This window comes from Emys orbicularis, chromosome 10 (genome assembly GCF_028017835.1).
Source record: "Emys orbicularis isolate rEmyOrb1 chromosome 10, rEmyOrb1.hap1, whole genome shotgun sequence".
In the NCBI taxonomy this organism is placed as follows: Eukaryota; Metazoa; Chordata; order Testudines; family Emydidae; genus Emys; species Emys orbicularis.
Genome location: NC_088692.1, coordinates 89,325,874 through 89,339,513, shown reverse-complemented (window position 1 = coordinate 89,339,513; position 13,640 = coordinate 89,325,874). Strand labels below are relative to the sequence as shown.

Here is a 13,640-nt window from a genome sequence, read left to right as displayed (position 1 = left end):
TCACTGGCAGTTAGAAAATTCATCTCTTGGCTTGGAAAAACAAACAGCCATAATATGGGAGTAATTGAGAAACAATAACCATGGAACCCCATTTTAGAGTGTCACTTTTCAGTGCACAGCCACACTTTCAATACTAGATATTTATGCAGATTTTGATTTCACTTTTGACCAAAACGGAGTAACTATTCTTCAGACGCACTTCGTCACACTTCGCAGGCTGCCTCCAAAACACCAAACACAGGATCGTCTTGTAAACAAGCATCTCCCGTACATATCACCCAACGAAATGGCTGAAAAGCTTTGCATAACAATGAAATGTGGGAGACTATAAGCACTAAAGAGGAAAGAATGAATGCCCCATGCGGTTGCAAATGTCACCAGACACTGGAGCAGAGATCCGCATAGCAATGCCCCTCCTGCACACACAGAGGTTCCCTTTGGGCACACAACTGGAACAACAGCCCTTATTGGCCTCTACAGGCAGATTCATCGCAGAAGCAGAGAGGAAGCTGCTCTCCACTTCTAGTGAGAGAGGACTGTGGAAGTGACGGGGAAAGGAAGCTGGCGGCCATCCCCATCCTCAGACAGAAGAAATCCGCCACTCAAGGAATTTTCACTAACCTGCAGAGTGACAGCGGATCCTGCAAGGCCGAGAGGGGAGTGCTTGTGTTGCCCGTGGGATTGAGGAGCTGACCCACAGCAGACACAGACAGGGCTTCCTCACTAAGGGCAGGTGGTAGCGAGGTACCTCTCAACACCAGGTATCCCCGGGAAGCATCACAAGGATGTCACAAGAATTAATGTTTGTAAACACCTCCGGGATGCTTAGAATGTATATTGCATCTTTCATCCAAGTATTACCACAGGATAACGAATGAAGACAGTGATTTTGCTATTTTGCCTCCATTGTGATCTATCACAAATTATTGCCAGAGCTGTGCTGACATGATGCAAGTACACAAGCAAAGAGGTCTCCTGGGATTATAGATGTTAAAAACAGTCCAACAGCCATGTCAGTTTCTGCTCCATTCAATACACAGGGGAGAAAACCCCCATATTGTTTATCAAATGGAAACAATTCCTCTATATATTTTGTTTTTCAAAGGGACGCAGGCATTGCAAAGCCTTGGACACCTAGAAAAATCACTTGTAGGAATTGTAGGAACACACTACAATCCACAAAGCCCGAATCTGCCACCCAACTTCCTTATCCAATGAATGGGAGAGCTAGGCACCTTGGAAGCGAATCCACAATAGCCGGCACACAAGGCAAGAAGCCAATGGGAGATGGTGACAAAAGGGGTCCATGCTAAGCCCCACCCCTCTCACAGAAATAGGCACCTCCTGGCAGCTTGGACTTAGGCGCCTATTTCTGCTAGTGATTCACAGCCAGGGGCCCTGTCTTGGAGCCGGATGGCTTCGGCACTCTGTCGCTCCTTGTGAAAATGAGTTAGATCCCCGCTTCGCTCCATACCAAACAGGAGGAGGAGTTAAGGTGAGGGGGTCTCACCTGGGATGTGGGCGACCCAAGTTCAATTCCCTCCTCTGCCTGAGGGAGAGAGGGGATTTGAACAGGGGTCCCCCACCTCTCAGGAGAGTGCTCGCACCACTGAGCTATGGGATAGTCTGCTGTGGGGGCCCCTCAATCTCTCCTGTTGAAGTTGGTGCACTGTGTATTAAAGAGTCATTGGGCCAGTATGAGAATGACTCTCAAGTGCAATGGTTAGGGCACCCGCCTGGGAGGTGGGAGATCCTGGGTCCAGACCCCCTGCTCCAGTGACTCTAAGGGGACATCCATATGGCCTTAAAAGACCCGCGGCACAGCCAAAGCTGGCCCAGGTCACCTGACTCGGGCTCACGGAGCTAGAAAACTGCAGCATAAACCTTCAAGCTGAGGCTGGAGCCCTGGCTCTGGGACCCTCCCACCTCATGGGATCTCAGAGCCCAGGCTCCAGCCGAGCCTGAACGTCTGCACTGTGATTTTATAGCTCCATGAGCCCAAGTCAGCTGACCTGGCCTGGCCCAGGTCTTTACTTGCAGTGTAGACATACCCTAAGTGTTTATACCTGGTGGAACAACGTCAACAGCCGAGACTGCGGGAGCCCCACCTCTAACAATTCCATACTCAATGGTTAGCGCAGTGGCTCTCAACCTTTCCAGATTCCTGTCCCCCTTTCAAAAGTCTGATTTGTCTCGTGTACCCCAAGTTTCACCTCACTTAAAATCTATAAAATCAGACCTAAACATACAAAAGTGTCACAACACACTATTACTGAAAAATTGCTGACTTTCTCATTTTTACCATATAATTATAAAATAGATCAATTGGAATAGAAATATTGTACTTACATGGCAGAGTATAGTATATAGAGCCACAGAAACAAAACATTGTCTGTATGAAATTTGAGTTTGTACCGACTTCGCTAGTGGCTTTTACGTAGCCTGTTGTAAAACTAGGCAAATATCTAGGTGAGCTGATGTACCCCCTGGAAGACCTCTGTATACACCCCGGGATACACATCCCCTGGCTCAGAACCACTGGGTTAGAGCACTCTTCTGAGAGGTGGCTGTTCAAACCCTCTCCTCTCCTCTCCTCGGGCTGGGGGGGAACCGAACCTGGCTCTCCCACATCCCAGCTACGTGCGCTTACCACTGCGCTAGAAGCGGTAAGGTAGGAAGCACCATCACCGCCTCCTCTTCCGGCTGCCAGATTCTGAATGGAAGTCGATCTGGTGCAGGCCCCAGAGGTGAGATAGGCAGACAAACACCTATCTTCCCTGGACCATGGATCGCACCGGGGCTTCGATAGGACATAGGTGTCCAGACACCTAATGGGAGGCAGCAGCGTGCGTGGCCAGCGGCAGAAACACAGGCCCTTAGGGAACTTTTACCCTAACAACTTCGGCACCTCGAGAATTGAGGTGCCGAGTTTGGCAACAGCCAGCCAGGAGTTTTGTATATCGCAATGAAGCCTAAAACTGGGATTTAGGCACCGAAATCTGGGGGTTAGTGTCCAAAGTACCTTTGTGGCTCTGGGCTCAAGAGATTATTATAAATCGAGGAAAACCTGCTATAACCAAGGAGTTAACAGCATTCTTTCAAATCAGCCCCTCAATCATGCAAGACACATTCATTTTCATGGATGTGCATAGGTAAAGACTGTGTCCAGCGCACAGTCAACTTGTGGAACTCCTCGCCTGAGGAGGTTGTGAAGGCTAGGACTATAACAGGGTTTAAAAGAGAACTGGATAAATTCATGGAGGTTAAGTCCATTAATGGCTATTAGCCAGGATGGGTAAGGAATGGTGTCCCTAGCCTCTGTTTGTCAGAGGATGGAGATGGATGGCAGGAGAGAGATCACTTGATCATTACCGGTTAGGTTCACTCCCTCAGGGGCACCTGGCATTGGCCACTGTCGGAAGACAGGATACTGGGCTGGATGGACCTTTGGTCTGACCCAGTACGGCCGTTCTTATGTTCTTAATTTAACCAGATTAGAACTACTTCACATTTCCTTGTTTGCATCTCCAGGGCCACAAATAAAGCCATACTCTGAGCAACCGTACACACTGCAGATTCATCAGCCTTACGGGCAATTCTAGAATCCTCAATATGAAATTGTTTTCACACTGCTGTGATAATTTACCCTGGAAGAAGTTCAACACAGAAGGATATGATCCAAAACCTCCTTATTGCAAAAACAGCTCCAAAGTCTTTCTGTAAATAAATAATAATTATTCTTTTGACCACAATCAAACAGCTGCTGAGAGAAGTATAGTTCAATTTTGCTCTCTCTGTAACAGCACCATCTTCTGACCCATATATTGATGAGCTATAGCCAATATTTGACAAAACGGATAATAAACATGTCTTTTCTCAACAGCGAATCCCTGCTTATTCCCTAGACTGTTTTAGTAATGTATTGTCATTTATAACAAGTGACAGTTGTGCCACATTTCCTTTGCTGCTTGAAAATGGTGAGCCTGCTGATTTCAGAGGTTTTTTCACTACTATAATTTAATTTCCTATTCTGAGAAGACAGCGACACTGAGTAAACCAAAGGGGACTACTCTCATTTGAACGAGGTCACACACAGTCTCAGCTCCACATTTTGGATCAAGATTTAATGCAGTCCAGTACAACCGTAGCGCAGTGTTGCACTACGTGTTATCAGACTGTGTGTGTACTGGAAAGTGTTGAATTGTGAAAGTAACAGAACATACTTGCCATTATGGTTTAGCTCTCACGTTAACAGATTATGCTGTTCTGCAGACTGACGTCAAGGCAAGATTCTGCCCCCAGTTGTACTTGTTGACTTCGGTGGTATCGTAGAGGTGTGAATCAGAACAGAATTTGATCCTTATTATTTTGTGAACTATAGGATATGGCTAAGACATTAATTTCTTTTGGAGAGCTACAACTTCTGCTTTTCAGTTCATTTTGTTATCTTGTCGTCCCAACCCATACATCACTTTTATCCATTTGTTGCATCCTGCCTGACATGTAGATTGTGGTTTGCAGCATTGCAGCCGTGTTGTCCCAGGATACCAGAGACACAAGATGGGTGAGGTACTGTCTTTTATTGGACCAACTTCTACTGATAAAAGAGACAAGCTTTGAAGCTTAAACAGGGCTCTTCAAGTCTGGGGAAGATACTCAGTGTGTCACAGCTAAACACAAGGTGGAACACATACGGAGTTAACACATGTTGCAAGAGACCATAAAAGAGAAGGAATATTGGGACTCATAGAAACCATCCTCAAACCACTCATCACATAAAGAGACAGTTTCCTTCAGGACACAACCAATTTCCTTCAGAAACTCCGCAACATTAACAACCACCTCAGAACACCAGGGATGTCACCTCCCTTTACAACAACACCCCTCACAATGACGGAATCACTGCCTGCCTCAAATATCTACAAGACAACGGACAATGCTCAGATAACCACCCCAAACACATCGCCAAACTCATCCGTCTCATCCTCACCCAGAGCAATTTTACATTCAACACTACATGCTTTGTCCAAACCATGGGAATAGCCATGGGTACTAAGGCCTGGTCTACACTGGGGGAAGAGGACAAGCTAAGTTGGTTTAAGTTACACAACTTCAGCTACGGAAATAGAGTAGCTGAAGTCAATGTACTCAGAGCTACTTACCGCGGTGTCTTCACTGCAGTAAGTGGACTGCTGACACTTCCCAGTCGACTCCGCGTACGCTTCTCGCTCCACCTTAAGTACGTGGGGTATGTAAGACACCCTCGAAACCAACAACTACAGTAGCTGATTTTACTTGATAAAAGCAGAAACCATCTTTTCCATTATGCTATGTATGATAAGTCAATGCTATGCACTTTTTTAAAAAAGAGATTTAAATAATTCCTCAATATCCTGAGGGTGGAAAAAAACTAATAAAAATATTCACCTTGGAAAACTGGCTACTGAACTGGAGGATAGGAGACAGTTTCTATATTTGTTTTACAATGCCAGCTCCTGTGTAAGTTAATAGGATGCGAGCACTTCAAGAAGCGGTGCAGTAGCAGCAGTAAAAATAGTCTCAGTATATAGCCATGACATTTCCACGAACACTAGCTTCCATTAAAATGAAAGTAAAGATGGGACTGTTTGTTTTAGTGGGAATTTCTGCTTTAACACGTTTTCAACAGCTGTCTTTTACATTCTTACCATTTAAGATATACACTTGGAAACGAAATAAGAAGATAAAACCAAGGAAATTCTGAGTTAAGGGTACCACTATGTCTCTTAACACCCACACATTGTGTATCTCAGCACATACGCACACAATTTTGCTATTGGAAACTTCATAACACACGACGAACCCGCATACCATATGCACTTAAATGTCTAGGCACTGAATTAAGCTTGCTGTACATATAGTGATAGTCTATAGTGATTTAGCGAGGCACGAATAACAGGTTTCTCTTACAAATGAATTTTTGTTTTTATGAGTAAATGCATTATTGGTCAATAGATTTTATGGAAAACCAGCTGTAAAAGAATTCTTGGCAATACTATAATTTTAACAATGGTAAAAATATGTATATAATATATAATAGTATAGGATGTATGTGATGAAATCCTAGACCCATTGAAGTCATTGGGATGGCAAAACTCCCACTGACTTTAATGCGGCCAGGATTTCACCTACGGTCAATATATACCTGCTGATACAATTACATTACATTACTTTAATCTATGGCAGCTTGCTATAAGATCGTGCAAAAATTCCACAGAGCTCTACCTACCATATAGGCAAATAGCATGGTCAGTGTGTGTATTCCTCAAATTCATTCTTACTCAGTGTTTCTGAAGAGAGATCTCTTGTTTGCAATACTCCCTCTTTATTATCTACAGTTAGTTTTCAGGCTGAGGAGAGACTAATGTTTCTGTCTTCAAACAGGAAGGCACTAGGAACAGTTAGAAAGTTTATAACATGAAGTCTCATGGTTTCTTGAGTTCACAGCAGTAGGCAGAGAGCTATAATCCTCAAATGCAGAACACATCACCTTTGCTTGGGATTTCAGACAAGTAATCCCATTCTGTAAGTAGCAGTTTGCTAGCATCTTTTCCAGAAAAAGCAATTGGAAACTATCAGAAGATAAAAAAAAGATAGTGAACAAGCTAGGATGTTGGGACAATTCTTATAGTGCTGAAAGCCATTGAACAAAAAACTGTAAATCCTCTAGATCAGTGGGTTTTAACCTTTTTTCATTTGCAGACCCCTAAACAATTTTGAATGGAGGTGCAGACCCCTTTGGAAATCTTAGACATAGTCTGCAGATCCCTAGAGGTGCAGTCTGTTGCTCTTACTTTTAGCCCGGGGATACTGCCACACCTCCAGCACTCCTGTGTACAAGTAACCTTCACTCGGCTAGAGCTGCAAGAAACCGGGGTTCCTCTAGTCTATTGTATAGATTACCGGTTAATGATCTTGTCAAGTCTTCCAATGAACTTTGCATATCATATGGATTTTTGTCCAAGGGAGCAAAAAAACTGTTAAAATTAGGACAGTTTTAAAGTTATGTGAGAAGCTGTTACATCTCAAATCCATATCTTATGTCTTCGTGTCTCTCTTCCCAGGCTTTCATGTTCTGCATTTCTGCAACAAAATACCAACTGTCTTTTCAGTAAAGTACTTGGTGCCCTTATGCAATAAATCATTCATTATTTCAGGTTCTTTATACTACCAGTGATATTGTCTTCACAGTGAAAATATTAAACTTTCCTCGGACAAGTAATATTTTTCAATACATATTTTATTCCAAGTTTTATTAGTCTGCCTTCCTGATAAATTGTTTCATAGGGGGATCAGACATGACAAATTACCGGTAATTATATGGCTGCACTAGAGTCAAAACTGAGGAGATGAACAAAAGATTTAAGGTTCCTCGGGTGATGTGTCCGTTACTGGGATTTTTAGGAACGACTGGGATTCAGAACTTGGCTGGAGTAGTGAATGTTTATGTTTATAAAACTTGTGTCATGTAACAGAGCACAACTGAATCTTGACAATTTCTGACACCTTAAGATTTCTGACTCACCATCACTTTTAGAAGCAGGGATGATACTGATTTTGTTGCTTTTAATAGCGACCCTAAGACCACCTAATACTATTAAGCCAAAAGCTTTCCCAAGAAATGAAAATATAAACAGCTTTATGCTCCTCTACACATATAAAGTCATTGAAATAACCCCACGTCCCTTATAAGTTATTGAAATCAGTGATCCCGCTTGTATTCAGACACTGAGATCAGCGCTACACATTATATCAAGGACCATGGCTAAGAAAATAACCCTCTAATGTCAGACTTCTAGGGGATAAGAAGAATACAAAAATGTTTATGCGGGGCCTGATCCAAAGCCCACTGAAGTCAATGTACAAAGACTCCCATTAACTGCAATGGTCTTTGGATCAGGCCCAAAGTTATTTGGCTTGGGAAGGACCTTTATTGAGGCAATTAGCCCATTCAGACAGGATGTTTTAGAACGGAAATTAAGACCAAAATAGACAAAGGATTCATCAGAGCATAGATGGCGACAGGCTCATTTAGTGCAGGAATATTAATAAATGAGATTTCTGTAATCAAGTTCATAAAGATTTAATTGAGAAAAGGAATATTCAAAGTAATTGTCTACAAAACATGTCATTAGATGTTCTTTGTCAAGCACAGCCAGAGATTAAATTTGGTTAACGGGTTTAACCAGTTCTCTTAGAAATGTATTTCTGTTAAAACCAGATCAATTTCTGAACTGTTCCTATTTTTCAAGCAATATAAAAGCCAGCCAACGTGTCAGATGTTCAACATTCAGAAACATATATGTGCCACTGATGTAAACCGCTACTCAATCTTTCTCTATAGCAAACTTCTGTATGTGCCTGCATTCCCATTTACAAAACTACAAACTTCTACAGAACATCCTCACTAACCCCTTTCACATTCTGTGTATCATATTTAATAGTCCTACACACTGAAATTATAACCTCTGATTTGTATGTTGTCTCTATATTTCACAAAAAATAGAAGCATACATAAACAAAAGTGAAAATTATATATATATATTATATATATATACATACACACACACACACACACACACACAGATTGGATGAAGAAATGCTATGGATCTGTACGAGACACAGGAAATATCTGCATTTATAAGGGAATGACCTTCAAAACTCATTCACTGTTCTCTAGCCTGTAAAATTACAGTGATTTTCTCATTCGTGAGAAATTATACATTTTCACCATGTATGCTTTAATTTTTCATGGAATATAAATAGTTTTGCTTAAAAGTCAGCATGAAAGCAACAAAAAACAAACATTTACTTGTGGTAACCTTGATTGTGAGGGTATTATGAGCTGACTCTTTTTTACCTTAAATCATGCATACAACATATCAGTATTTCTGTTTACTGCCCCAAAAATCATATAAACTGGTGAAACACAGCATCAAGTGGCATTTTATGTCAAAATTATATACAGTATAAGGATACTCTTATTTTAATTCTATTCCCAAGTAAATCAAAGAAAGCTGGATTCTTTCTTCCAAACTGGATTGCCCATACTTACCTATCTAAGCTACATTTTTATCCAATAGATATATATTAAAAGCAATCTCTCAAAAATTAATTGATTTTTGTATAAGCAAACTAATTTGACTGCCATTACAGCCACTTAAGTCACTACTTTGCAGTTAAGGTGGGGGAGAGGCAAGACGAGGAAGAAAATCAGTAATATTAACATTCCTGAGATGTTATTTACACAGAACAGATTTTTAAAACACATTTATTTATTCTTCTTTGCTTAAGCAAAAGTGAAGCCTCCCACAGCCTGCAGTATTTATTTGTAACCAGCTCTTTAATTTGAAGTATGCTTCTGCATGCATTTAAAATATTTTCTACTTGCCCTAGAGCGACAATAGAGTCAGAATCAGCAACACCCAAATAAACCAGTGGAGAGGTGGGAGTTGTTGTTATTTACATGTTGCATCACAATTATCCAAAAACCTGGCCTGAATTTTCTACTGCTTACAAGTTGGAAGAGTGCCAGTTAACACTCTCAGGAAACAGTATCAATGAGTGAGGCTACGAATCTGTCACGGAGGTCATGGATTCCACGATTTTACAAGACCTCCACAACTTCTTGAAAATTCCATAATTCAGCCCCAGGCAGTGGGAATCGGGCTTCAGCCCCAGGCGGCAGGACTTGGGCTTCAGTACTGATGTAGTGAAAACTGCATTAATGTGTGTACATTTCTGTGATTTATTGTTTATTGCACACATCCTGTTCATGACTTTTAATTAAAATACCCGTGCCAAAATCTTAGCCTTAACAATGAGTGCTATGGTGTACAGTCAGTCTGCATGCTTATCACATGGATGTTCTCTTAAAAGTATTATTATTATTATTTAAAAATTAAGATTAAAAGCTGTCTGTACAAAATGGAAACCTCCCATACATATGTCAGCCACCCTGTGTCCTCAGTCCTAATGTTATAGTTCTTAGCTAGTTGTTAAGGCAGTACTGTTGTGATTAGGTTACTCACATTCAAAACATTCTGGTATTCTAGTAGCCTAATGATATCATCACTAAATCCTTACTAGCAAATCATTCATATCCAGGCTGGGGGGGGAAAAAACTGATTTTTACTCAAGAAAATTTCATTATAATGCATAATATCTGAACTCTTATCTGGCCTAGAACATTTTGAAAAGTGATCTAGACTATTTTAAAATTAAATCAGTCACTGGAGCAGGGTTGAGGAAGTACAGGTAATAACTAAAATCAGGCAGTACTCGGCTACATCTCCTGGTATTTGTGTTCGGCTCTGACAGCATTTACTATACTTTAATTTGCATCAAAATCATTCTTAAAAGCACTTACTATACTTATTGCACTCACAGAGTCATCGGCAGAATTGTATAAGTCTAAGAGCACCAATTTTGCTCAGCAAGAGGTATAAATTAAGCTCTTCTTCCATCATCCAACAAGGTTTACTTGATTTGATTATACCCTACCAATGGAAAAGCATCAGCGCTAAAGCTGTTCCATAATCATATTTGCACCAGGGAAGGTTAGTGAAAGTTGCGGGTTTTGATTTTGAACACAAAAAAGAATAATTTCACTAAAACTTGCAGCAATTGTCCACGTTCTGGTTTATTATAAAAGATTGAATCAGGGTAATATACTAGTTCTATAAAATAACGAAAACACTTATTTTACATATATCCAATAACAGTGACGTTGCGGGAAGGGGTGGAGGGTAAGGGGGACACAACTTTAGCCCACTGAAATTCATTATATTCCATTAATTTTTTTTTTGAGATAGGGAGGGGGGGAACATAGCATAAAAATGGTAAGTAAGCTCCTTGCTAAAAGCTAGAGACTGGCCCCCTTTCACAGGGCCACTTGGCCTGTGTGGAGCTATTCTTTTGTGAATGCCAAGAATTCTGACTCACAGAAGTGCTGATCAAAATAATGACGTGAGACATTATTTTCCTGGTGGAATCAAAAAGCTTCTGTGTGACTAAACTCCCTCCCCTGAGCAACATCCCAGTCAAGCTGATCAGGCTTTTCTTTCTGAGGGCTGAAAAACTGGATCCATCAATTTGCCCAGTTGAGGGGGGGGGGGTGCGCATTTCAGAATTAAAGGTCACTGAATGAAGTAAGGATTCATTTGCTTTCTTCTCCCTCCTCCTCCTCCCCCCCCCCCCCCCCACTCTATGTGTAATGCTTCCAGCTGTTACCATCTAGAGTGGCTGTAATTCACTGATGAGCATCGGATTTACACACACACACACACACACACACACATCCAGCCGGCAAGCCACAGGTTTGTCTTTGTTCCCATCTGAAGGAGAAACCATCCAGATAACTGTAGCATCCTCTATAAAACACAAACTTCACAACGCCCAGCACAGAAGTTGCTTTAATGCTTAGAACACCCATGAAATCCTATTAACAGCCCATGTGTCACCCCCGGTGTGTGTCTACAGACCAGCAAGGGAACAAAACGTGCTGGAGAGGGTGAGAGGAGGAGCAGCGAACAGCCAGCACTGGATCCCGCGTTGCTTTTGTTTGCAGTCCTCAGACTCCATTTGGCAACCCGGATTGGAGGAGCTGAGAAGTGAGATTGCAGCGCATTTGGGTGACATGGGGCTGGGGTAGGGTGACCAGATGTCCCAATTTTATAGGGACAGTTCCGATTTTGGGGTCTTTTTCTTATATAGGCTCCTATTACCCCTCACCCCCAGTCCCGATTTTTCACACTTGCTGTCTGGTCACGCTAGGCTGGGGGCTGGTTCTTCCCCATCGCCAATATTTTTATTCACACCCGGACAGATTATTTGCCCCAGCATAGGTAGGGATCTCCAGCAGCATTTCGGGAGAGCGCTAAATAAGTCTCCTATCGGTGCCAGATTGCTCAGACAACTGAACTGCAGTGTTTGCACAGGGACGAGCATGCAGCCTGCTCTTACAAAAAATCCCACACCCCAGCAAGCCCGTTTGCATCCCTCCCCCGTCCCCAAAACAAAAGTCACATTCCCTCCCCCCGGATCGACATATGCACGTCTCTAGACCGCATCTTCCTGCTGCGCCCGCACACAGGCTGGGCTACGCCAGGGAGTTTTCCCAAGGTCTGACATCCTCCCAAGTTCTCTGGCTGGGCGCAAGTTTACCCCGAGCCTCCTCTCCGCTGTTCCCTCTGAAAGTCACGCTCGGGATATTTTATTCCCCTTCATCTGCGACCCGCTCCGCATGCAAACCGAGACAGCCCCGTAACGCCGGAGGTCGCTGGTTTAGTGCCAGCTGCTTCCCCACACACATTGCGAGGCTGCACGGACACACACCCGGGGACCGCGGCTCTGATGCGGGTGGCTTTTGTTCCTTCTTCCCAGGGGCATGCAGGAGCGAGCGGGGCGACTTGGGAGGCAGCAACCCACCCCCCGCCCCCAACCATACAGCAGCAGCCCGAAGTGTGAAGTTCGCTGCAGCGGGGGCGAGCCTGCAGTGCTCCGCTCCGGGGGTGGGTCACGCAGCGAGCCCGGGGGGGCAGCGCCGTTGGCAGGCTCTGCGCGGCTCGGTGCAGCCCGGGGGGGCAGTTGCACGCGGAGGGAGGGAGGGAGGGAGACACACTCACACACACACACGGTGCACGCACACACACGGTGCACACACACACACGGCGAGTGCAAGCCCCGCCCGCCCGCAGACCTGGATGGTGCAGGTGTACTCGCTGTCATCCAGCAGCCTGACGGTGCAGCTGTACTCCCGCTCCAGGCTCCTGCTGCTGCCGCTCATCCAGCGGCTCAGCATCTTCCCCGGCCCGGCGGGCGGCGCGGGGCGCTCGGTCACAGGGGCCGGGCGGCTCGGCTCCGCGGCATCCCAGCGGCCAGGCGGCCCCGCCGCGCGCAGCCCGACTCCGGCCAGAGCCCAGTGCAAGTCCCCGCGCCGCCGCTCGCGCTGCCCGGCGCCAGGCGGGGGGCGGGGCCGGCGCTGAGCGACGGGCGGGCGGGCCAATCCCGGCGCGGGGCCGCCACAGGCCCCGGCGCCCGCCGATGGGGCGGGAGAAGCCTGGGGAGCCTCGGCCTGGGGAGCGGGGACTGCGGGGACCCCCCGCCCGGGGAGCCGAGCCCGCAGGTGCGGGGCGGGAGACCCCCGGGGCACGGGGAACCCTGCGAGGGACCCCCCCTCCGGCCCCCCCGGGACTCCCCTCTGCGCCCCCCAGGAACCCCCCTTCATCCCTCCTGGGCCCCCTTCCATCCCCCCCCCGGGGCACGGGGAGCCCTGTGAGGGACTCCCCCCCCTCTGGCCCCCCCTGCGCCCCCCAGGGACCCCCCTTCTTCCCCCCGGGGCATGGGGAGCTCTGCGAGGTACCCCCCCTTCTTCCCCCCAGGACCTCCCTCTGCACCCCCTGGCATAGGGAGCCCTGCGAGGGACCCCCCTTCTTCCCCACTGGGACTCCTCTGTGCCCCCCAGGGACCCCCCCTCTTTCCCCCCTGGCATAGGGAGCCCTGCAAGGGACCCCCTCCCACCCCCATGAGGGACCCCTCCCCTCTGTCCCCCCCCAGGGACTCTGGGAACCCTGTGAGGGACCCCTCTTCCCCCCCGGGAA

The 13,640-nt window shown here is 45.5% G+C and overlaps 1 protein-coding gene across 4 annotated transcripts in view; it reads right to left on the bottom strand.

The window, feature by feature from the left end:
• FRMD5 (FERM domain containing 5) overlaps positions 1 to 12,841 on the bottom strand; it is a 292,774-nt gene extending 279,933 nt beyond the window's left edge. For all 4 annotated transcript variants that reach the window (XM_065412241.1, XM_065412242.1, XM_065412243.1 and 1 more), the window contains exon 1: positions 12,740 to 12,841. In XM_065412241.1, coding sequence (XP_065268313.1) covers positions 12,740 to 12,841 — 102 coding nt within the window. The remainder of the gene's footprint in view (positions 1 to 12,739) is intronic.
• Positions 12,842 to 13,640: the final 799 nt, after the last annotated feature.